We start from the raw sequence: 23629 nt of genomic DNA on the forward strand, positions 1-23629 counted from the left end.
TCTTCATGCATCTAATGAAGTAGATTCCAGTTCATGTAAGCTTTTTTCCACATTAAACGTATTAGTCTATAAGGTGCCGTAACACTCTTCCTTGTTTTGGTTGCAACTAGAGATGGGCACGATCCACATTACGATCGAAAAAACCCCACAATAATGGCGATTGCGCGATCGTGACCTGGCGGATCGTGATCATCCATGGCCAACAATCCAGTGATCAGGAGGGGCCTGGATCGGGGCGATCGGGCTTGGATCGGGGATCCAGACACTCAGGCGCCAGCAATCTATTCCCCTGGCAACAGAGCCAGGGGAATGCCTGAGCTCTGTTTGCCCTCCTTCTGTCGCCCTGGAAACCCAAATGGAAGCCCAGCTTGCCTTGATCAGCAGGGCTTCCTTCCAACCACGGAGCAGCAAAGCAGTCGCCAGTTGGGAGAAGACACTCAGGGGAGGGAGGGGGAAGGGGGTGTTCTGTAGCCATGGGCACTCCAATCTCATCCCTGCAAACCCTGATAGGCAGCTCTGACGGCCAAACACAGACAGCCAAACACAAACACAGATGCCGCCGGCATCACCCACCGTTCCCATATAGCTGGGAACAGCGGGGCGCCCCTCCGCTTTTGCCTCCATGATCCATGATCCACAGATCAGGAATCGGAGATGATCGGTGTGGATCGTTTATTTGGGATCGTTGCCGGCCCCGATCCACGATCAGCTGGATCATTAATTTTTTTTGGGTCGTGCCCATCTCTAGTTGCAACAGATGACATGGCTACCTTTCTGGAATCTAAATAAAAACATTTCCAAATAAGTATATCTACCCTGTATATTAGAGTTGCCAGCCTCCAGGTGGTGGCTGGAGATCTCCCAGAATTACAACTGATCTCTAGGCCATAGAGATCTGTTCCCCTGGAGAAAATGGCTGCTTTGGAGGGAGGACTCTATGGAATTATCTTTCTCTGAGGTCCTTTCCTTCCCAAAGCCTGCCTTCTCCAGGCTTCATCCCTCAAATCTCCAGGAGTTTCCCAACCTGGAGCTGGCAACCCTACTGTATATATCAAGGGGAATCAAAATAATAAGCATAACAGAAATTATCACGAATTGTAAATATTAAAAGTGGGTATTTGTTGCAATTAAGGCTATCCCAACGTTAAAAATGAATTATCCAAAAAGAGAGCAAAATACACATACATATTTTTAAAAGCTATTTACTGCACATTTCAGTATTTTGAAAGACGGCAAATAGTTAAATGACTGAACTGTGCTAAAATCGAAACTTGCAAACCTAACATACTCTTTTGGCCTTCTTAAGTATGAAGGAGTCCATAATCCACCAGAATTCTTTAAACAACAGCTGGAAAGAAGTCGGCATTAAGATACGGAGGGAAAGAACACCTGTGGTTATCAAGGCTTATAGGATTAATGGCAAAGGTTCTATCGCTAATGGAGAAGGAGGCAGGGAAGCGATTGTAAAAGTTGCTGATTTCTTTACCAGAGAACAAAATGTAATGTCAGGTCAGAAAGTTAGAAGCTTCACGATAAAAGGAATCTTTTTACAAGAGAGTTTGGATTGGTGGACTCATGTTCAGTATATAAGTGACTTGCACAAATTCCGAAATATGAAAAACAAAGGAAATTAAATCATTATAATTGGCATGATTTGTCCAAGGAAAGATGAGAATGGGGTACTGTCTCTTTGCACTCCAAGGGGTTCCCCTCCCTTATCTGTTGAAATAAGATACATCTGAATATAATAGATTAGAATGGTATTTTTCAGACCTGAACACAGTCAGCTGGTGATTATGGCAAACTTCTGGATGTCAATATAACCTCAAAATCCTACTAGAGGCATTTTGTGCAGACAGACACAAAGACAAACACCACACACACCTCTTCTTTCTTACCCTTAAATCCTATTGCTCTGCTGGCTGCTTCTTTCTTTCCTTCTTTCTTTCTGGTCATACTTAGAACTTCATTTCAGCAGGGCAGGCTACAGACTTCGTAGCCTGCTTACCCATACTGCCAACCACCCTATTCAAGGATAGGGGGTGAGTAAATAGAGGATGAAAACTAAGATGGGGAAGACAAGGGAAGTATAGAAGGCATTGAGGAAGATGAATAAGGAGGAAAGCACGGGGAAGGCAAAGGCCAAAGATCAGGAGTTGTATACTGGGGAAGGGGTGGGTTGAACTAACAAGGGTAAAGGACTCAGGAGAGTATAACATATTTTAATAGGAAGCCTCCCTGAGGAAGAATCTAATAAATCTCCTAAATTAATAAATAGAAGGAATTTGAGGGAGGGGTTTAATGGCAGGAGAGAAGAAAAAAGAGAAGACACTACCAGAAAGTATATATAGGCCAGGCCTTCTTTTAGGACTACCAACTCTGTGTTGGGAAATTCTTAGATACTTGTGGGGGAGCCTGGGGAGGGGGATAGATCTTGGTAGGGTATAACATATAGAGTTCACCCTACAAAGCAGCCGTTTTCTACAGGGGACTGATCTATGTAATCTGAAGATGTAATTCTGGCAAATCATCCGGCCCCACCTAGAGGTTGGCAACCCTACTGCCTAACCTCCTCCTCATCCATACCTGGGCACCACATTGTTAATGAGCACCTTCTCATCATTTTCCCCAGGCCTCGCTAAAAAACGGCAAACTGTAGGTCCTCAATGGCTGCGTAAAATGCTATCAAGTTGCACCCAATTTATGGAGGTCCTGTAGAGTTTTCAAGGGAAGAGATGTTCTGCTGTGGTTTGCCGTTTCCTGGCTTTGTGTGGGGACCCTGGTCTTCCTTGATCTCCCATCCATGTACTAAACAGGGCTAATCCTGCTTAACTTCTGAGATCTGACGAGATAGAGGGCTTCCAAAACTGTCATGAGATTTCTTTCTCTTGTGAGTGAATGTTCGGCAACCCAAATGCAGGGGATATTGAAACAAAATGTCGTATGGGACAGGACTGCCATGAGGAGGATAATTCGGCAAGATATCCCTTCCTCCTTCTTGCAACAGCAAAAAAACTGGTAGGAGCCAACCAAATCTTTGGTTTCTGCATTTCAGGGATCACTTGGCCACCTAGTTCCACTGTTCCTGAAAAAAAATTGTTTTTTTGCATTCCTCATAGTTAACTGTTTAATGTTTTCACTTCAAAGCTTTTAATCACATTGTTCCCTATAGTAAGGGTCTGGAAAGTTTCTGGAACAAGCAAAAAATCAAGGAAGAATGGGCAGTTCTTGTATGAATATGCTACCTTCGTAGGCTGAATTTAAATCTCATTTTATTACCACTATAAAGTGCCTGCCACATAAAGAGCAAGCAAATAAATAGTGTGTATGCAGTTCCTTGGAAAAAAATAATCCCTTGATACTAAATAACATATTGCTATGAAATTCAACCCATAAAAGAAAAATCATTTCTCACCTTGCACTGACAGAAGTAAAGAAAGTAGCTTAGGCGGCATTTTTAAGAGTTCTAGCAACTGACAAGAAAAAGGAGTTAAAAGTGATTTCAAAACAACAGATTTAAGTGACAGGAATCTCAATCAATCAGCGCTGTGTACACTGTTGGGTTGGGGATCCAAAGCAGACCTGATCAGGCTGTTTCAGAAGTGTTTCCAGCACACATTCTCAACAACCCGTTGCTCTTGCTCATTACTCCACCCAGCCAAAACCTTTGTACCAGCCATTATGCCCCTTTTCCATCATTACACTTGGGGCATTCAACCATGCATACTGGTGGCATGTGCTACCAGTGATCCTCCCAATACATCAGGTGGCCATTTTGCCTCAATAGGGCACCACTCATATTTTCAGCTGAAAATACACACGGTGCACCATTTAGACAAAATGGCAGAAACATTCAGAAGTTTTTGTTTTCCGATGTGATCTGCCAATCAGGAATGAAGCTGTATAGTTCAAAATAAGTTAACCTGGTTTTCCTAAGTGTTGACTACTAGATAATTGTGAACAGATAGGAAGAATGTCATGATAATAAAGCACTTCCAAACTAGAGCACACTTGAGTGAACTGCTAATGTGCTACAAGAGAGGAATCAATTGGATAAATAGTCACTGCTGTAAACCCAAGTGCTTCTTTCAAGAAAGCTTCCTACTGGATTATTCACAAGAAGCGGCCTTATCCTGTGTCAGGCAACTGGTCTGTCATGGTAAATATTGCCTACTCTGACTGGCAGCACCTTTTCTGGGCCCTTTCACATCACCTATTACCTGATCCTTTAAACTTAAGAGGGAGATGACGAAACCTGGCAAGGATGATAAAATGGCCTAGGAGCCTGCTGGACTGAGAGACAACTGGAGCACTGGCAGAGCTATTATTGGGGATTGCACCTGGTTGCTTCTGGCTGCCAACACCCCTCTAAGGCCTATGATGAACTTTTCCCTGTAAATTAATGGCCAGCTCCCTGGAATCTTCTGCACGCAAAGCAGAGGTTCTACCACAGTAGCTCCCCATAGTATTCTAGCATTTTCACCTTGTGGTTGGGAGGCAAAGTAATAGGATTCCCATGTCCCTATACCCTCCCAGAGGGGGTGGGGGCAGGGGAATTATCAGGATTTGTCTTCTTGCACATGCTCCTGGCAAGGCACAATGATATCACTTCCAGGAAGTGATGTCATCATGCCAGCTATGGGCATGCTCCTGCACTTTGCTTGGAACCAATTCAGCCCCTTTAAGGCCAAAATTGGCCCCAGCAAAGTGCAGGAGCACACCTATGGCCACTGCCATGATGTCCCTTCTTGAAGCAACATCATTGTGCCTTTCTGAGAACATACCCTCAATTGACGAGCAGTGGGGCAAAACCCCAAGCGATTTCCTGCCACCAGTGGTCAACTGGGAAGCCTACAGAGTAATAATTTATAGGTTTCCTCTGAATCAGGCAATCCTTTTTCAGACATTTACCCTACAAATAAATCTTTGAAGGTATAAGAACTTATTGCACATTCAACTTTAAATCAGAAAAAGTGACCTTAAGTTACTAGACATTTTCTGACTTCTTAATCACAAGGCAAAGCAACAATCTCAAATATGTGGCTCTGAAGAAAAATAAATTAAGGTTTCTTGCTTCCTTTTCAAAATTCTAGATTGCCTGAGCAAAACTGTACATCTCAAAGCAATTTGAAATGGTTGAAGAATTCTCCTGGAGGAATCTGTGACAATGCTAGAATTTAACGACTATGCCACTACCTTGAAGCACCATTATAAAATTCCGATAATGTGCTTCCAAAAGTATCACATTTTCATTTACTCTGTTGGGGCATTTATTCAAAACATTTATTACTAAGATTTTTTTTCCTTGTGCTTTGCTAGTGCCTTGGAGGCTTAATTTTAATTGTTTTATGCTAGAACAATGCCGGAATGCTGTATAAATGCTACAATAGATAATTAATTATCAGCAACATTTATAAATACAAAGCTATTTTGTGGAAATTTCTAGCGCTGCCCCCACCTCCCTCACTGAAAAAAGATTGTGGAAAATATTTTTAAAAAGTTTGGATAACCGATTTATCTACTTTTGCTATGCAAAAACCTGCGGGTCACAATGGCCGATACGTTCTAATATTTAGTTGGTCCACTTACATGAATATTTTTTGCTCAAAAGGGGCACCCAAGACTGTTCAACCCCCAAATTAATAAAATAACATATTAAAAGACATTTTTAAAATTACTTTAATCAAATTGTAAAGCCAGCACCCAAATGACATCTATAAGAGCAGTACACAAAAGTGATAGGTTTTAAAAAATCGTAACACGGAGAAGTGTCTTTTACTGAATCAGTCCATGGGTCTAACTGGCAGAGTCTATCCAGGGTCTCCAGCACAGATCTTTCATATCACCTTGAACCTTTTAATTGAAGATGCTAGGGATTGAACCTGGGACCTTCTGTATGCCTACCATTGAGCTATGGCCCCTCCACAATAACAATTTATTCAAAGACAACTTGGAATAAAAATGTGTTTAATTTGTTCCAGAATTCCTAAAGAGATGGTGCAAATCTCACCTCTTGGGAGAGTTCCATGACTTAGAGATTTTCAAGTGAATTTATCAAGTTCATGACAAGAGATGGGCACGATCTGCATTACGATCGAAAGAAACCCACGGTAATGGCGATCACGCGATCACGATCCAGCGGATCGTGATCGGCCACGGCCAACGATCCAGCGATCGGGAGAGGCCTGGATTGGGGCGTTCGGGCTCGGATCGGGGAACCAGACACTCAGGCGCCAGCAATCTATTCCCCTGGCAACGGAGCCAGGGGAATGCCTGAGCTCTGTTTGCCCTCCTTCTGTCGCCCTGGAAACCTGAATGGAAGCTCAGCTTTCCTTGATCAGCAGGGCTTCCTTCCAACCCCGGAACAGTAAAGCAGTCACCAGTTGGGAGAAGACACCCAGGGGATTGAGAGGGAAGGGAGTGTTCTGTAGCCATGGGCACTCCAATCTCATCCCTGCAAACCCTGATAGGCAGCTCTGACGGCCAAACACAGACCTCCTCTATTGCTGAATGAGACCTGAGGGGAGGCGGCTTGTCGCCACCTCCCCGTGCCCACCAGGCCCGGTGGCTGCCGTCATCACCCACCTTTCCACATAATACCAGCGTGCCCCGCTTTGGCCTCCACGATCCACGATGCACGGCTTGGGAACGGGAGATGATCGGCACGGGTTGTTAATTCGGGATCGTCGTCGGCGCCAATCCATAATCCGCTGGATCGTTAAAATTTTTTGGATCGTGCCCATCTCTATTCATGACTCTTAATGGAGAGCATTAAGTGGACTCTCATCTTGCAAGTTCAGAGCATATCTCTTTTCTTGTTGCCAATGTTTTGCTCCTTATCTTGGAGAGAAATGGAAAAGATGGAACAAAGAAACGAGTGCAGAGGGGACATGGGTGTGGAACTCTTCAGAAAACTTATCAGTTTGTCATTCCATAATGGGAGATTCAGTGCAAATTAAGAGTCACATTACACGTTACACAATACATGTGGTTCCTGCCAAGCTGTGACTCTTTTATGGCCCTATAAGATAGGTGCAGAGAACAGAGGAATCACATCATCATTGAGCAAAGAGGCTGACAAGAGCCAGGCAGCTATTCTCCCTGTTGTTTGCTCTGATGGGTAAGGTAATTGCTTGCTAAACAGGAGCCAAAAGAGTAATACTTCAAAAGAGTAATACTTTTGCTTTACGATTTTAGTATCAAATGTAGACATATAGAGATACACAAATGTGAGCATCCACAAGGAATTTGGAGAGGGGGCATCTCAATTCCCCTGTTCACTATTTTTTTCTTTCTCTTCCATAAATGTCCCTTTAACTTGCACCTTTTTCTGCTTCCTTCTCTCCTTCCCACCCAACAGCCAACCAGGCTTCAGCTTTCCCTCCTTCCCTCTCCCTTACAATCTCTATCCAGGAAAACTATGGTTTAATCATGCAGTGGCAGCCACTAGGCTAAAACTATGGTCTAATTGTGCAAGGGGTACCTCACTTTCCCCTTTATCCCCCTCCGCACACTGGTTCCTTCCTTCTGGAAACCCCCATATTCTCACTTTTCTCCACTTACTTTTCTTCTTCCCACCTACCAAACAGCCTACCTTTTATATGCCCTCCATCTTGGGCTGTATTTATTGGTTTCATTTATATCCTTCCTTTCTCCACAGTGAAGACTCAAAATAGCTTACAACATTCTCTTTTTCTCCATTTTATTCTCACAACAACCTTGTAAGATAAGTTAAGCTGAGAATGTGTAGCTGGCCCAAGGTCACCTAGTGAGTTTCCATGGCAGAGTAGAGATTCAAACTTGGGTCTCCCAGATCCTAGTCTGAAACTCACTACTACACTATATTATGCTATAATACACTGCTTTTTGAGGAGTAGCTGCTGTTGAACAGTAGCAATCAACCAAGAAGTCATGTGGTAGTAAGTTATCCAGTGGTTGCTGCCAGGTTTGACCCCAATAAGTTCTCCCTCAAAGGCCAGAACAGTCTCCTACATTTTACTGCCAGAAACCAAGGCTTGACAGCTGTCAGTAACATGATGGTTGCCTAGTAATGGCCACTGAGGGCATTTGTTTCTTAAAGCTACAGGCACTGCTCCTATAAATGTGGAGAGTTTTAACAGCCGCCCCGCCCCCCCCTTAATTTTCCAGATTTTTCTGTAAACCTTGGGCTTTTTTCAGGTTCATAGAAAGATCTGTTTTGTATGTTCATGACTCCAGTCTCTGGATTTAAGTATCCACATATCTGGCCATGTTGAGAATTATATATATTGATAGAGACCACATACACGTATTTTAAAATTTGTAAAGTGTCATTCTTTTTTGGAAGATAGCCATTTTGGTCTGCAATAGAAAAGCACCTTAAAATCAACTAGATTGCCAAGGTATGAGCTTTTGAGAGTTAAAGCTCCTTTCTTCAGCTCGAAGCTCATACCCAGGTAATCTTGTTGGACTTTAAGGTGCTACTGGACCCAAATCTTATTCTTTTTATGGAAGATAATGTTTTGAGTCCCAAAAAGAAAGAAATAAAAGATCCCTGGCAAGGATGGCAACAACGCAACTCAAGGTATCTAATTACCATATAAAGCACCTTTAATTAGATGGTAGTTAAAATAATGGCACAGTCAACAGGTTAACATTTGGTTAAATAAAACAAAAGTCAAGTAGCACCTTCAAGATTAACAACATTTATTTCCGTATTAGTTTTTAAGGTGCCAGTGGACTTTTATTTTGCTATGACTGCCTGACACAGCCACCACTTTCCAAACAACATTCTGTTCAGACAAACACAAGTGGCTTACATTTGATAACTAATTATTCAGTTCTTAAAAGCAGGAAGTCAAAGACAGTCATACAGTTCCAAAGGATGAGGCAGACACAAGGGTTATGTAACATGCAATGAGACCCTAGGATCTGTAGCGCTTATTTTTGCACTTAGTAGATGGCTTTAGATTTAGATAGGTACCCACTAATCTACTGGAAATCTGCCATTAAATTTATCAAATGGCTGTTTTGTGATGAGTAGGGCATAAACACTTCAGCATGGGGGTATCATGTTAATGAAACTGCAATCTTCCACATGATAGATGAAACAAAGTTCGGGTCAATAGGTTTATTAAAAGATCTCTTGAAACTTTTATGAGAATGGATGTATCTTGGCTCTTTTCCAGTTTGGACAGGCATACTGTACCTAATGGCTTTCCTAAAACCCAAAAATAAATTCAATATGAGGGCCAAACTAGATGTGATGGTGTCCTTGAGGCCACCACAAAGACACCACCACCATTTAAAATTAATTTTAAAATGCCATATCAGGTCTGCAACATGCAGCTTTCCCCCCACCACCACCCTTACACACACACAAGTCTTTTCAAGTGAAACAGTTGCAAGGGGGGGGGGCAGTGCAGCCATTTGGCACTTGATAAGGGGGGGAGGGGATAAGAGTGCCTCAGTCAACTGAGAGCCAAGCTACAAGTGACGCCTGACACAGGTTGGACCCTTGTCAGCTTCCCTCAAGTTTTGATGGGAAATGTAGGCATCCTGGACTTGCAGTTGTAATGGAGAGCCAAGCTGTAAAACCAGGACACCTACATTTCCCATCAAAACTTGAGGGAAGCTGACAAGTGTCCAACCTGTGTCAGGCGTCACTTGTAGCTTGGCTCTGAGCTTCAGGCCTGATCAGCATCAGGCTCTTGCTGTATTTTTAAACAACTTTAAAGTGGTGGCAGTGTCCTCTTGGCAGCCACAAAGATGCCATCACATCCAGTTTGGCCCTGAATCTCCACTTTTCCTTCAATACCAAATGAGGAGAAGCTAACCCTAACCCTGCCCAAAGACTTTAGGATGCTAATATCCTCCTACTTTCCACTCTGCTAGTGTGCATCCATCTGAATGCAACTGGGTGTCATTCGGTTCCTTTGTGAGGTTCAGGCTTGGTTAAAATATGATGCTGGATTTGTAAAAAAGGGGGGAAAAACGTTAGTAGTGTTTTTTTAAAATATGTTGTTAGTAGTACCACATTACTATGTTGAAAGGAAAATTTATCTATAACCTGAAGCATTTTGGACAATTCTATACTGAGTATTTTGAAGACAGGATAAAAGTATGATATTTTGGAACATGGAACTTTTTGTACATAGAACAAATCTGGTATAGCATCCCAGCTGACCTGCTGTGAGTATTGATGGCCTATTTGTGGAAGAAAGTGATTTTGAAATGTACTAATAGCAGCTCAGATGGCCATGCCACACTACTGGAAGAAATCTGCTGGTCTTTCATTACTAGAGTGTATTTCAGAATATAGGATGTGACCATGTGAAGGTAACATATTCTGCATAAGTCAAATAAAGCAATGAATTCTATCATACAAAAATGCTCTACATTTTCATTATGTTGAAATGATAAAACGGTACCAGATCTTGAAAAACCACTGGGTTCTACCGTTCTCCAAGGATTTAAGATTAATACTGATGCTTTTCTTGTATCAGTTCTACATCTTGTTAGCATTTATGTTGCTCATTTTGTATCTTCGCATTAATTGTAAATAGATAATTTTGTACATGTATAGATTGGGGGGGGGGGTGGAATCACACAGTTCCATGTACTTAACACATGATTTAACAGTTGGTACCTGTGCAAACATGGTTAGCACAACACAGATCTGTGGCCTGGGTGGCAGCCACACAGGAATGTTAGCAATACACACTGGTGGTCAAGACTTAAGTGGCTTAAACATTGGTTGTATGGAATAAAGACCTCTTTAATGCAACTCTGAGAGCATATGTTTATATACATAATACTGCCTTTCCCCAAGGATTTAAGAGAGAATTCAAAAAGCCCAAAACCACAATCCATGTAATACCTTTTACTAAGCCCAACCCAATCACCTGTAATGGTATTCTTCATCGGGCCAGATATTAGAAAATAAAAAGAGGGGAAAGTCAGACATTTCAGGCCATCATGATAAACCATCCATGATGGGGGAGGAGGAGGGGTTAAATTGCTGGTCAACATGGGCTGGATTTGGGACCTGTTTTCAGAACTGTTCAGTTCACCCAAACCGGTTTAAAGAGTCCTATACACAGTGATGATCTCCAGTGCTTTCCCTGTTGCCACTGAGGCAGCCAAACCAAGGCATTGGCAATGCAGCGTCCCAACACATTTTCTGCCACAGAAGCCACAGAAGCTTTTTCAAGTCTATTTTTTTAAAAAAATCTGTAATGAAAATATCAGTACAACATTATATATGTCAATTACAGGTTGTTACTTACTGCTTTAAACAAACTTTAAAAATACTTCAGAGGTTGCAGAGATAGAAAATAGCCACTGAAGGGAAACGCATTGTGCAGAAATGCACAGGGAAAATAGCACTGGTGTGGGCAGGACAGAGAAAACCCAGACTTTACCATCCACTTCGGTGCCACCTTGACCTTGTTGTGATCTTTCTAAGAACATTGAAGCCAGGCAGGATTTGGAAAGAAGGAGAAAAGATGGGGGAGATCCAGGAGCTGCATGAAAACACCCTGGTCTGTGGGAAAGCAAGGAAAAAACCCATCTCCTTATAGCATCCAAGCCAGTGCAGACAAATAAGAAGACCAATAAATCTGTGGCGTTTATTGTTGGAAGAAGAGACTGGTGATGTCTCTTGCTCAGAACTTCAGAACTGAAAGTAGAGCAGAAGGGAGGCAACAACCATAGAGTCATTTAGATAGACAGGCTGGTATCAGTCTCCTTCCTGCCAAGGGAACTTCCTTCCTTCCCTTCTCTCCTCTTTTTCTCTCTCTTCTTCCCTGAATGCACCAGGTGAGGTAGCATGGTGTCTCCTGCTGAGAGAGATGGTCTACATTCAATCTAAAGCCATCCTAGCTAGTTAGATTAGTTATTAGTTCTCTCTCTCTCTCCACTAATCTTAAGTATATGTATTTCTTTAGATAAATAAACAGTTATTGGTTCTCTAACTTGGATGAGAGCTTTCTGCGTACAGTTTGTTTAGTTAATGTGCCTTAACTGAAACCCAATATTTATATGCCTGTAGAATATGACAGCTTGAAGTACTTTTTATAAAAGAAGCTGATGTCTCTGTTTGCTGTGTGGTCCCACTGCAGTTCCTGCAAAAAGCAGTTGTGCAAGGTAATCCTAAAAACCACGCAATCCACATTTAGTTCATTTTTTTTTTTTTAAGGATGTATTTCTTCCCTTTACTTCCGTATATATTTTGGCTGCTGCAAATGGTAATTGGTATCTTTGGCTGCTAAACAATAATACGAAGGCCTCAATCCAGCCAAAGTTAAATACTTCTAAATCTCACTGAATCCACATTCCTTTCATATTGAAATGAATAGATGGATCACACTCAATATGTTTTAGCAAAGAAGATAACAGCTTCCTAAGTTCATTAGAATATAAATGCTTCTTGAACTGAAGCAACAGCACAGTATAACTGCTATCCAGAAATAGAACAACCTTTTAAAATTATAAGTCAGAATATTATCCCTGATTATCAAACCATCTAATTAATATAACCTTTACAGAGTGACAATATTATATATAACTATGACCTTATTTATTAGCCTTCCGTGAATCATTCCAACCACTCTACCGTGTGTCGCAGTCTGCAGTCTCTATAGTACCTCAAAAGGAAAAGGTGATACGATAAAGCCCCTGTCAAGTTCCATTGTTTAAAATGCTCCAATCAAATTAATATGTCAGGAAAGAAAAAATGTATTTAAAAACTGGTCATGGGCTATGAGCAATGTAATTGACCACTTCACAACACAATAAATCTACAAGGCTCTACCGTCAAGGAAACATTTTTGTGCATCTTCAATAAAATTACATACTTTTCTTGAGCAATAACAGTGCTAGTAGCAATAAGTGAAACTTCTCAGTGGTTATTATTTCTTCTACAAGACAAGAATATCAATAATTAATAAATTTGTTTATTACTACACTGGGCTACTTATTACTGATGTGTAGACATATATTCAGGGCTTTTTTTGAGACAGAATGCCCAGGAACGGCGTTCCGGCACCTTTTTAAAATACCCACATGACTGTTGTCGGGCCCCAAATGGTCCCAATTCGGGTCCAATGATTGTTGGGGCCAATTTGGGTCCAAAATGGCCAGGATTAGGCCTGAAGTGGCCAGGATTGGGCTCAAAACAGCCAGGATTCGGTCTCTGTTGGGTGGGTGAACACTCCCCTGCCCGGCAGTGGCCCAATCCTGGCCATTTGGGGCCACTTTTGTCAATTTTGGGCCCTGGCAGGGGAGTACTCTCCTGTGTGGCAGCAGCCTGTTCTGGGCCACTTTGGGCCCAAAACAGCCTGTATCGGGCCATAAATGGCCAGGTTCAGGTCCCTGCCAGGTGGGGGAGTGCTCTCCCATGCAGCGGCAGTCTGTTCCAGGCAGATCCAGGCCATTTGGGGCCCATTTTGGCCTAATCTGGACCTGAAATGGCTTGGATCCAGCCACTGCCAGGTGAGGGAGTGCTCTCCCATGGCAAAGTGGCCCATTACAGGCTGGATTTCCCAGCCGAATCAGATCCCCTCATGGAGCACAGGAATGCTCCCGGTGCAACCACGGCCTGCGTGATGATGTCACTTCCCAGAAGTGACATCATCATGCAGTCCCAGGAGTGTGTATGTGTGCTGCATGCGTGCACGTGTTTTGACAGGCCCACCACTTTCTCCCGGGAGTTGTCCCAGGTAAGAGTTCCCCCACCTCTTTCCCCAGAAAAAAAGCCCTGCATATATGAATAATATAAAAGTATCCCAGCATCTGTGTGTGTGTATAAGTGTGTGTGGCTTTTGTGCTGTGGTTCCTGCAGTGGACAAATCCTGTCTAATTCATCTGGATAGCAATATCAAAGGAAAGAAAGGCATATATAAAAACCATCCGGATACGCGGACTGGGACCGACGTATCTGAGGGACCGTCTCTCACCATATGAGCCCTGGAGGACTCTCCGCTCTGGTGGAAAACATCTCTTAAGTGTCCCTGGACCTAGGGAGGCCCGCCTGGCGTCGACCAGGGCCAGGTCCTTTTCGGTCCTGGCCCCGACCTGGTGGAATGCTCTGTCTTGAGAGACAAGGGCCTGGCAAGATTTGCTTGCATTTCGCCGGGCCTGTAAGACAGAGCTATTCCGCCAGGCATATGGCTGACGCCAGGCAGTGCCCCCCCGTAAAGGGGGGGTTAAACCATCACCCCTATGCGAACACAGAGACATGTATGAACCACTATGCAGCATGAACTGTAATATTTAATGTTTTTAAATGTTTTTAAATGTATTATTTAATGTTTTTAAATGTTTTTAATGGTGTTTGTATTTGTTATCCGCCCTGAACCTGCGAAAGTGGGGAGGGTGGAATATAAATATAATAAATTAAATTAAATCCTAGATGGCTTTTAAATAAACTTTTAAATATTCAGTAATACAGCAGAGAATACCACCATTTCCTTGAAAGGGCTCCAGCTAATCTAGTCTATGTCTTTGTAGATTGTCCGCAAGTGATCAGATTAACAATTTGTTTTCTTCTACCTTGTAACCAGGGCTTTTTTTCTGGGAAAAGAGGTGGTGGAACTCAGTGGGTTGCCCTCGGAGAAAATGGTCACATGGCTGGTGGCCCCGCCCCCTGATCTCCAGACAGATGGGAGTTTAGAGTGGCGCGGCACGGAGGGCAATCTAAGCTCCCCTCTGTCTGGAGATCAGGGGGTGGGGCCACCAGCCATGTGACCATTTTCAAGAGGTTCCAGAACTCCGTTCCACCGCATTCCTGCTGAAAAAAAGCCCTGCTTGTAACTGCTAACACGTGGTTTCTTTTCCTTACATGGCAAGCTTTCTGGACCTTTTATGATTCTTCATAGGTTTCTTCTGACCTGACTGCTGTAGAACTTTGTAATATGAAGCTTTTTATTACTTACATTTATATCTTTAGAAATTCTTTCTAGTCCACAATTCCTAGTCTAAGGATTTTTTTTTGTTTATTTAGAAAATGTATATGCCACCTCTCCAGAGAACATGAAGGGTATTATATAACCTGCCTTGTTGAAGCTAAGATATAATATCCCTACTGCATTTCCCTGTCCACTAAGCTAGTTCCTTTATGAAATAATAGATCCAAACCTTAGAAAGCTAAATATATGAATGGATAGCCAAATGATATACGTAGACCCATAAATGTTTAGCCTGCTACACTCATAAGAATGAATTATCAGCGTATGAACAAGTAGAAATTAAATCAATATGGTATTGCATTGCCAGAGACAAACTTCTCTGCACTCTGATTTCAGTTTCGAGACCAAAGGGCGATGCTTCTGCTGGTGGTGGAAAGTATCATCAAGTCACAGTCAACTTATGGCAACTGCACAGGATTTTTAAGGCATGAGATGTTCAGAGGTGGTTTGCTACTGCCTGCCTCTGCATTGTGATCCTGGACAGGTGGGCCCTGGAGATCTCCCAGAATTACAACTGATCTCCAGACAACAGAGATCAGCTTGCTTGGAGAAAATGGCTTATTTGGAGCCTGAACTCTATGACGTTATACTCCACAGAGGTCCCTTCCCTCCCCAAATCCTACCCTCCCCAGGCTTCCTCCTTCCAAAAAAAAATCTCCAGAAATTTCCTAAACCAGAGTTGGCAACTCTACCCATCCAGTACCTCTGTTACCCTATCAAATTTTCTTTCCCTGTCTTTGCAGATTCAGTGTGTAACCTCCACACTTATAAATAAACATTTGGCAGATAACCAAACAGTCCACATATGACTAGTATGACTCAGTGTAATTTCAGTTTTTAGCACAGAACAATTAAAGCAATCAGATTGTTTTTGCTTGTTTTGTTTTGTTTCAGTTCATTCGGATTGCCCTTTGCACTCTGATATACACTGTATAATGTACGGAGCTGAGAATAAACCTTTTCTGTCCTTTCTAACATGTTAAAAGAGGTCTGGGGTACTATTTACCTGAGGAAGGGATTGTCAAATCACAGGCAAATACAAAATCAGAATTATCTTGAAATGGAGAAAATGCCCACTTGTCTTATGCAGATCCACAGAGAAACAGAAAGACAGTAAGGCCAAATCCACACATCCTGGTCCGTCCCAGCATTGCGGCAAACATTCACTAAACTCCCAGAAGTATAGCGTCTTTCTAGCGCGATTTCTGACTCATCGTGCAATGAGTCAGAAATCGCGCTAGAAAGACACTATACCGGAAGTTTAGCGAACCTTTACCGCGATCCCAGGACATGTGGATTCAGCTTAAGAAAGAGAGCGCAAAAATGTTCTTTCCTGAATTAAAAAAGGTTATATAAGGCAAAATTAAAAATATATTCAAGCCAACTGGAATATCACGTTTGGTAGAGGGGTAGGATGTGTATGCATATTTAAAAGAAATAAACACACTATAGAAAGATTTAGGACAGGGATAAATTGCACCCACTTCCTATAGATAATGATTTAATCAAGGAGAATCATCATCAGAAACTGGAGAAAAGAAATAAGCTCATTAGAGTTAAAATCACCCTCTGTGACCTCTAGCAAAATAACACAGTGTGTGTTCCAAGTAAGAAGGATTCTGCTAAAACAGAATGTGTTTAAGAAAAAACGTACTTTCATAGTACACAAATGTATAATATAGAGTTTAGCTGGACTCACTGCTCTCCTTCATGTTCTTTTGTGTTCTGACCTGATTTGCCAAATGACATGTTATATTGTTGACAGGTTCACCCAGGTGACATGCAGCAAAATGGCAGATGGAAGTTGTCTATGGAAACTCTATTTAGATGCTACTAAAGGGCCCAAATCTGTTCCTCCAGTGGCATTTCTGGCCTGAAATTTCTGGAGCTCCCCCTCCCCAGCCCGTAGTCACTCTCAACTAAAATGAGATCCTTAGATGGCTTCTAAGTAGAGTGAACTTGTCGACAATGCAATGTGAAGTATGGCCCTCGGTAACAATCCAAGGCCATATTTAACTTCTGTTTGTATAAACAAATACATGCAATACCGGTCATGCTATTAATTTCAATGCAACAAATGTTGCATGTGCACAAGCTATCTTTTCACACTGTAATTTTCAAAAATAGAAAATAACTTTATTTAGGATTTGGAAAATGTATTGACTATAAGAACTCTAGAGTTTAACTGGGAGGAAAAAACAAAAAAAATGAGACACAGCAGGAAAAACTAGAATGTGAGAAGAAAAAAAATGCAACCATGCAACAGAGTAACTCTTCTCTTATGTTAACCGAAGAGAATAACAAGATTTGAGTCCAGTGGCACCTTAGAGACCAATGAGATTTTCAGAGTGTAAGGTTTTGAGAGTCAGAGCTTTACACACACTCAGCTAGTGAAGCATCAAAAACAAAAAAAAAGTATTAAAAGCAAGAGTCAGAAGAAGAGTCTGAAGAATGGAGATTTGACTCTTGAAAACTTACACTCTGAGAATCTTGTTGGTCTGTAAGGTGCCACTGGACTCATATCCTGCTGTTCTGTTGAAAACCAACATGGCTACCCACCTAAGCTATCGAAAGCGAACAACCAAACATAATAATGAGATCTGCCATATATCACCATTTTGCAGATATACTAATAGAAAATCAGCAGTGCAATCATAAGCAGAATTGCCTCCTTCTAAACCCATTGACTTAAATAGGCTTAGAAGGATATAACTTTGCTCAGGACTGCAGAGCAGAATTCTACATTCCTGGGTCAAATCCACATTACTCCTTCTAAGTCGCATGTTCCCCGCATTCCCCACGCAATCCCGAGTGCCGGTCACATTACCTCATTAAACAGATGCATTTCATTCGCATTTCTCCTGAATATGTGGTCACAGGTTTTCAACGGGAGTTTCACGGTGGCCGTGAATGGGCCAGTGCGCAATTTACGCGTTTTTTTTAAAAACCACCCCCCTTCCTGTCTCTCCGGCCGTTCCGAGAGTTCCTATTGGCTGATTCAACTTGCAAGTGCTCCGTAGTCTGCATAAGACTGTTTTTGACTTCATAGCATTGGATTTATTGATTATGCTGTTTCTGAATCAAATCTGGTAGTTTGAAAAATCATTTTGGGGTGAATCCATCCTCAGAACGGACTCGCAAAACTACCTTTTTAACTGTTTTTTATTTTTTTTATTTTATATTACTGTAATATCGAAATTACAAAATATTGAAATAATGACACTCCAAGGAAGTGAAACTTCAGTAAAATTCAGGCACTGAACTGTCCTACATAGGAAATGCCCATGAAAGCTTCCCACATGCTTCCAAATTTCCAAAAAAGAAACGGAAGAGAGCCATCAGTGCTGTCAGTGGGGGAAAGAGAGGCATCATTATCTTCAATGATGTTTCTTTATAAGGCAAGATCGAAATAACGGAAAAGTGCGCTTAAAAAAAATTTAAAAAATGGGCGGGATAAAAAGGTCCCGCCCAAAAAAGCGGTTTTCGAGCAGCCGTGTGACCGGAGGGACGCGCGAAAAAGACGGATTGGAAGCAGGAATGTGAACGAAGAGGAAAAAATCGCGGATTGGAGGCAAATGGAAGATATCCGATAAACATGCGGGTAATGGGTGAATGTGGATGCGACCCTGGAACAAGTAGTATTCTTCAGAGATTCAGCAGACAAAACAGAATCCAGACCCTAGATTTTCAGGAAGTATATGCTTAATTCTCCAGTTGACTTTAGTGCAAGATCCATTGGGTGTTACTAAGCCCTGGTCTCCAGCTCATAGCATTATGCTCTCTCACCACCTCAGCATAAAGTGTCACTCCATTATTCAATCTAGCTCACTTTTCAGTTCTAAAGGGAAATATCACAGCTTGCCAAAATAGACCAAAGCCATCTGAAGATTCAGATCCATTTAGCTGGACTTTGACTTACTTGAAAATTATCTGAAGCAAGTATGCTGTCTTAACCGAGAGAAAAGAGTTACGATTGAAATATATGTGCAAACTGTATAGGTGATTGTATTTTTTTTCATACAGAGCCACTAAAACAGAGAAATTGCTAGTGAAAAGTAAGACTGGTCACAAATTAGCCTTTTAAATATTTTTACGGCTGTACTTACATACACAGTGTAAGTGATTTTATGGCTTTGTTTTATAATAGCCATTTAGCTTGACAGTTTTAACCATCACAAAGAATTTGTAATAGCCCCATTGTTGACTAAAACTGACATATTGTTATGCCTAATACATTTCTCCTTGTAATATTTTTTACTGGCTTATGACAAACTCATTTCAATGAGATGATTGATCAGTTTGTCAAATCAAATATGGTAATAAATGTCTTCCTTTTTCATTGTTGAAATAAATACATGGTAGTATAATAGTTCAGAGGAGTGTATTAACACACTGCAATAGTACCAGTTAGATTAATTAATATATACAATATTTCACTTACAGTTAACTTTTCAGTTTTGCTTTGAAAAACAACGTTTATATACATTTATGAATAAACATTAAATATCATGAAAATAAAATGCTGGCTCCAAGGCACACACTTCTATGTATCAATGAAGCCCTTTTAAGTCATTAATTACCTAAGTACTGGGAGAGGGCACTACGTACAGTCCTCTCAATACGTTCAAATGCCAATTAATTAACCTGTTTTTTCTGACTTCAGTAAACCCAACTTTAAAAAACTAGATTTTTTTGTAGGGGTGCAATTGCAAGTACCAAAGCTACCGGGAAAAAAATGCATTGCCGTATTCACACCAAATGGTGACCATATGTATTGAGAGCATTATGTGTATTATGCGAAGTAGGAGCGCTGAAATTTAAATTACTGAAAAATGCTCTGTTCCAGTATGAGGAAGTTAAATTTGTTCATTCTCTGGAACACTGATCCACGCCAGTCATCTTTGGAAGCCTGGTTTCTGGTGTCTTTATCATTAGAGGCTAGATGGGTGGGCAACCCAAGAAAGGGCCTTCTTCGTTTCGGCACTGAAACTTGGAACTCCCTCCCCAAGGAGTGTCTCCTGTCTCCTTCTGTCATTGTCTTCCACCAGCAGTTGAAGACTTTTTGTATCATTTGGTAAAGTCTCAGTAAACTCTTATTGGCCTCCTCCCTGGTTGTGTGTGTTTGTATGTCTGTATGTACTTAATTGTATTTATATATACCTTTTTAAATGTTATTTTAATGTTTTAAATGTTTTAATGTTTGTTGTTCACCACCTTGGGGCTAGGGGTGCCAGGTCCCCTGACACACTGGGCGGGAGGTCAGCAGCCTTTTAGATCTCCATTCTCTATCTCATGCATAGAGGGACTGCACGTGTTCCTGGCCCATGTGATGATGTCACTTCTGGGAAGTGACATCACTGTGCAGGTCATGTGCTGCCCTGGGAGTGCTCCCACACTCCACAGGGGGCCAAATTGGGCCCAATTGGAGCCTGAGGTGCCTGAAATTGGCCCAAATCTGGCTGTGTGGAGCATGGGATTGCTGCTGTGTGCAGCAGCCCAATTCGGGCTGAATCCAGCCCGATGCCCAAATTTGCCCCAAATCCAGCCCAACCTGTCCCAAATCTAGCTGAATCAGGCCACTGCAGCATGCAGGAGTGTGCTGCGTCCCTGGGACCGCACCACGCTGCCTGGGAGCATGCCCCAGGAGGTGAATTCCCCCCATCGCTGGTCAGGTAAGCAGCGGCAGGGAGTGGAGAGTGGGAACGGGGAATTCCCCGCCCCCAGTGGTGGACTGTAAACCCTACTTGGGGCCCTATTTTGGGTAGAAAGGCAGTATATAAATATTTTAAATAAATATATAAACAAAACTGTACTTTAAAATGTTCGATGTTGTTTATAGGATCATAATTAATCTTACCTCTACAGATAGGAACTGGAAAATCCCAGGATGCTGTGTTTACTGAGTTGGCTATGCAAGTGAGCTGGGGGTGTCCATCCAGAATATATCCTGTCACACAGCTGTACCGGATTTTGTCACCAACATCAAACCTTGCACCATACAAGACGCCTTTGGGTGGAACTCCAGGATTTCCACAAGAACTGCTCTGTAATTCTGTAAAAAAGAAAAGTATGATATATCATGACAAAGCGCAGTGTACACAGAGATAAAAAAGACGAGCTCATTCACCATTGACTGTTAGAGTTTGAAGAGCTCTACATAGTTTTACAGTGAATTACAGTTCAAGAAAGCAAACAACCAGTGTCAAATCATACCAGCTAAAGAAATTAAGAAGTATTTTAAGGCAACAGTGAAGAAGAAACCACAGGGACGAATCAGGGTTACTAGTACTGAAGACAGATAAGAGAACTGCATTTAGAATAATTAACCTTTTGAACTGCTTTCATATATTTTTTTACAGTCAGAAAAATAAGGGTCAGAAGTATAACCAATTAGTAGGTAATGAAAAACCTTGACAGTATCTGTGTTTTTTTTACAGTTAGCTTATTTGAAGTAACCAACAAGCCAATTATGTTACACCCCTCCTCCCCAACTTTATAACAATCAGCACTGTAACATTATTTACTGTCTGCCTTCCTTGCTTTGGAGGCCATTGAATGTAATTAAATATGAGCAGTTTTAACACTTTTTATTATAAAATGCAGACACACACCTGCACAGAATTTACCAAATCATATGTCCTGAAAATATGCAATGTTACAGTAAAATGGCCCTGACCTAGATAGCCCAGGTGAGTCTGATCTCATCAGATCTCAGAAGCTAAGCAGGGTTGGCTTCGGTTAGTAATTAGATGGGAGACGTCCAATGAAGACCGGGGTTGCAGAGGCAGGCAATGGCAAACCATTGAGGAAATTAATCATCTAAACCACGCACTTCAGGCAAATGGCTACTCCAGAAATGAAATCCGAAGAGCAATCAAACCCAGGATGAATCAAACAACCAAGGAAAAACAGTCTCCTACAGGAAAAGTGTTTTTGCCATATATCAAAGGAATTACTGATCAGATGGGAAAGCTTATGAAAAAGCACAACCTTCAAGCAGTGTTCAGACCCACCCGAAAAATACAACAGATGCTACGATCAGCAAAAGACAGTAGAGACCCCCTCACCTCTGCAGGAGTATACCGTATACCCTGCAGCTGTGGACAAGTTTACATCGGGACCACAAAGCGTAGCATCCAGACAAGAATAAAAGAACATGAAAGACACTGCAGACTTGGACAACCGGAAAAATCAGCAGTGGCTGAACATAGCCTAACTCAAACAGGGCACAGTATCTTATTCCAGGACACCAAAATACTGGACAACACTTCCAACTACTTTGTCAGACTGCACAGGGAAGCCATTGAAATTCACAAGCATAAGCAAAACTTCAACAGGAAAAAAGAAACCTTAAGAATGAACAGAGCATGGTTTCCAGTTCTGAAAAACACCAGGCTAACAAAACATTCTATCCCCGACAATAGCCCTGCAGAGAAGATTAGCACATCAAGTACCAATCCATATGCAAAAGAACCTCCTCAGGATACAGTGAAGCCTCCCGCCATTAGCATTCCACACCCTGGGAAACTCTTACAGGATGACTCAGCTCAACCCCACCCCTCCTGAGTAGATACAAATGACCTACATCTTTTCCACACTGTGACACTGAGAGATCTCTGTCTTTTGGTGCTACACCTCTGAAGATGCCAGCCACAGCTGCTGGTGAAACATCAGGAACTACAATGCCAAGACCACGGCAATACAGCCCGGAAAACCCACAACAACCATGGTGTTCATTGTTCGTTGCCATCCATGAACAACAAACAATGAACATTGACGAACATGACCTTTTCATGAACATGTTCGTTGTTCATTGTTCGTGGGGGCCAGCAGGCTCTCCTCCAGCCATTAAGATCCCTACCACACCACTCCCAGAAACCCTACCTGAGCAGGCAGCAGGAAAGGTACCAATAATAAAAAATAGCTTGGCCCCAGAGCCTGGCAGCAGCCCTGGAACCTGAAAAAGTTGATCCCTACCACACCACTTCCAGAAACCTTACCTGAGCAGGCAGCAGGAAAGGTATCAGTAATAAATAATAGCTTGGCCCAGAGCCTGGCAGCAGCCCTGGAACTTGCAGAGGTATATCCCTATCTCACAATACACAAAGAAAATTCAAGCTCCAATGCACTCTCCCTGTCTCTCTCTCAAAATGCCAACAACTGTCTCCCTCTCCACTGTCTGCAAAACCAGAGCTGGGAGCCCCCCTCCCCCTTACTCTTTGCTTCCTTGTAACAAATTTGGAGCTCCGCACTTGAAAGGAAGACCTGCCTATCAAGCTAAATTGGGCTTAGATGGGGGTTTCCAGGGCAACTGCAGGAGTTCAGACAGAGTTCAGGCAGTCCCTGCCTCCGGTTGCCAAGGGAATTGATTGCAGGTGCCATACTGTCTGGCTTGACGAACAGCAACGAACAAGGCTTGCAACGACCACCTGTTCATTTAGAATGGGGCCTCATGAACAGCTTGTTCGCAAACAGCTGATTGGGCTATTTGTGGGATTTTTTTAGTCCGTATTGCTGTTTGTGCCCATCTCTAATCATAACCTCTGAAATAATATGCAAATGTATTACTTGTTGGCACATTTGATTGCTTATTACCACCAAATTGCTTGCAATGCTTTTTTTAAAAAAAATATTTTTTGGCAATCATATGGCAAAAGTTTGCATAGCTATCTACAGGCCCC

At 42.1% G+C, this 23629-nt stretch overlaps 1 protein-coding gene across 3 annotated transcripts in view; it reads right to left on the reverse strand.

The window, feature by feature from the left end:
- The window catches only part of CSMD3 (CUB and Sushi multiple domains 3), a 922268-nt gene that overhangs the window by 624670 nt on the left and 273969 nt on the right, over positions 1 to 23629 (reverse strand). For all 3 annotated transcript variants that reach the window (XM_054984891.1, XM_054984890.1, XM_054984889.1), the window contains exon 4: positions 20806 to 21000. In XM_054984891.1, coding sequence (XP_054840866.1) covers positions 20806 to 21000 — 195 coding nt within the window. The remainder of the gene's footprint in view (positions 1 to 20805; positions 21001 to 23629) is intronic.

This window comes from Eublepharis macularius, chromosome 7 (assembly GCF_028583425.1).
Source record: "Eublepharis macularius isolate TG4126 chromosome 7, MPM_Emac_v1.0, whole genome shotgun sequence".
NCBI lineage: Eukaryota > Metazoa > Chordata > Lepidosauria > Squamata > Eublepharidae > Eublepharis > Eublepharis macularius.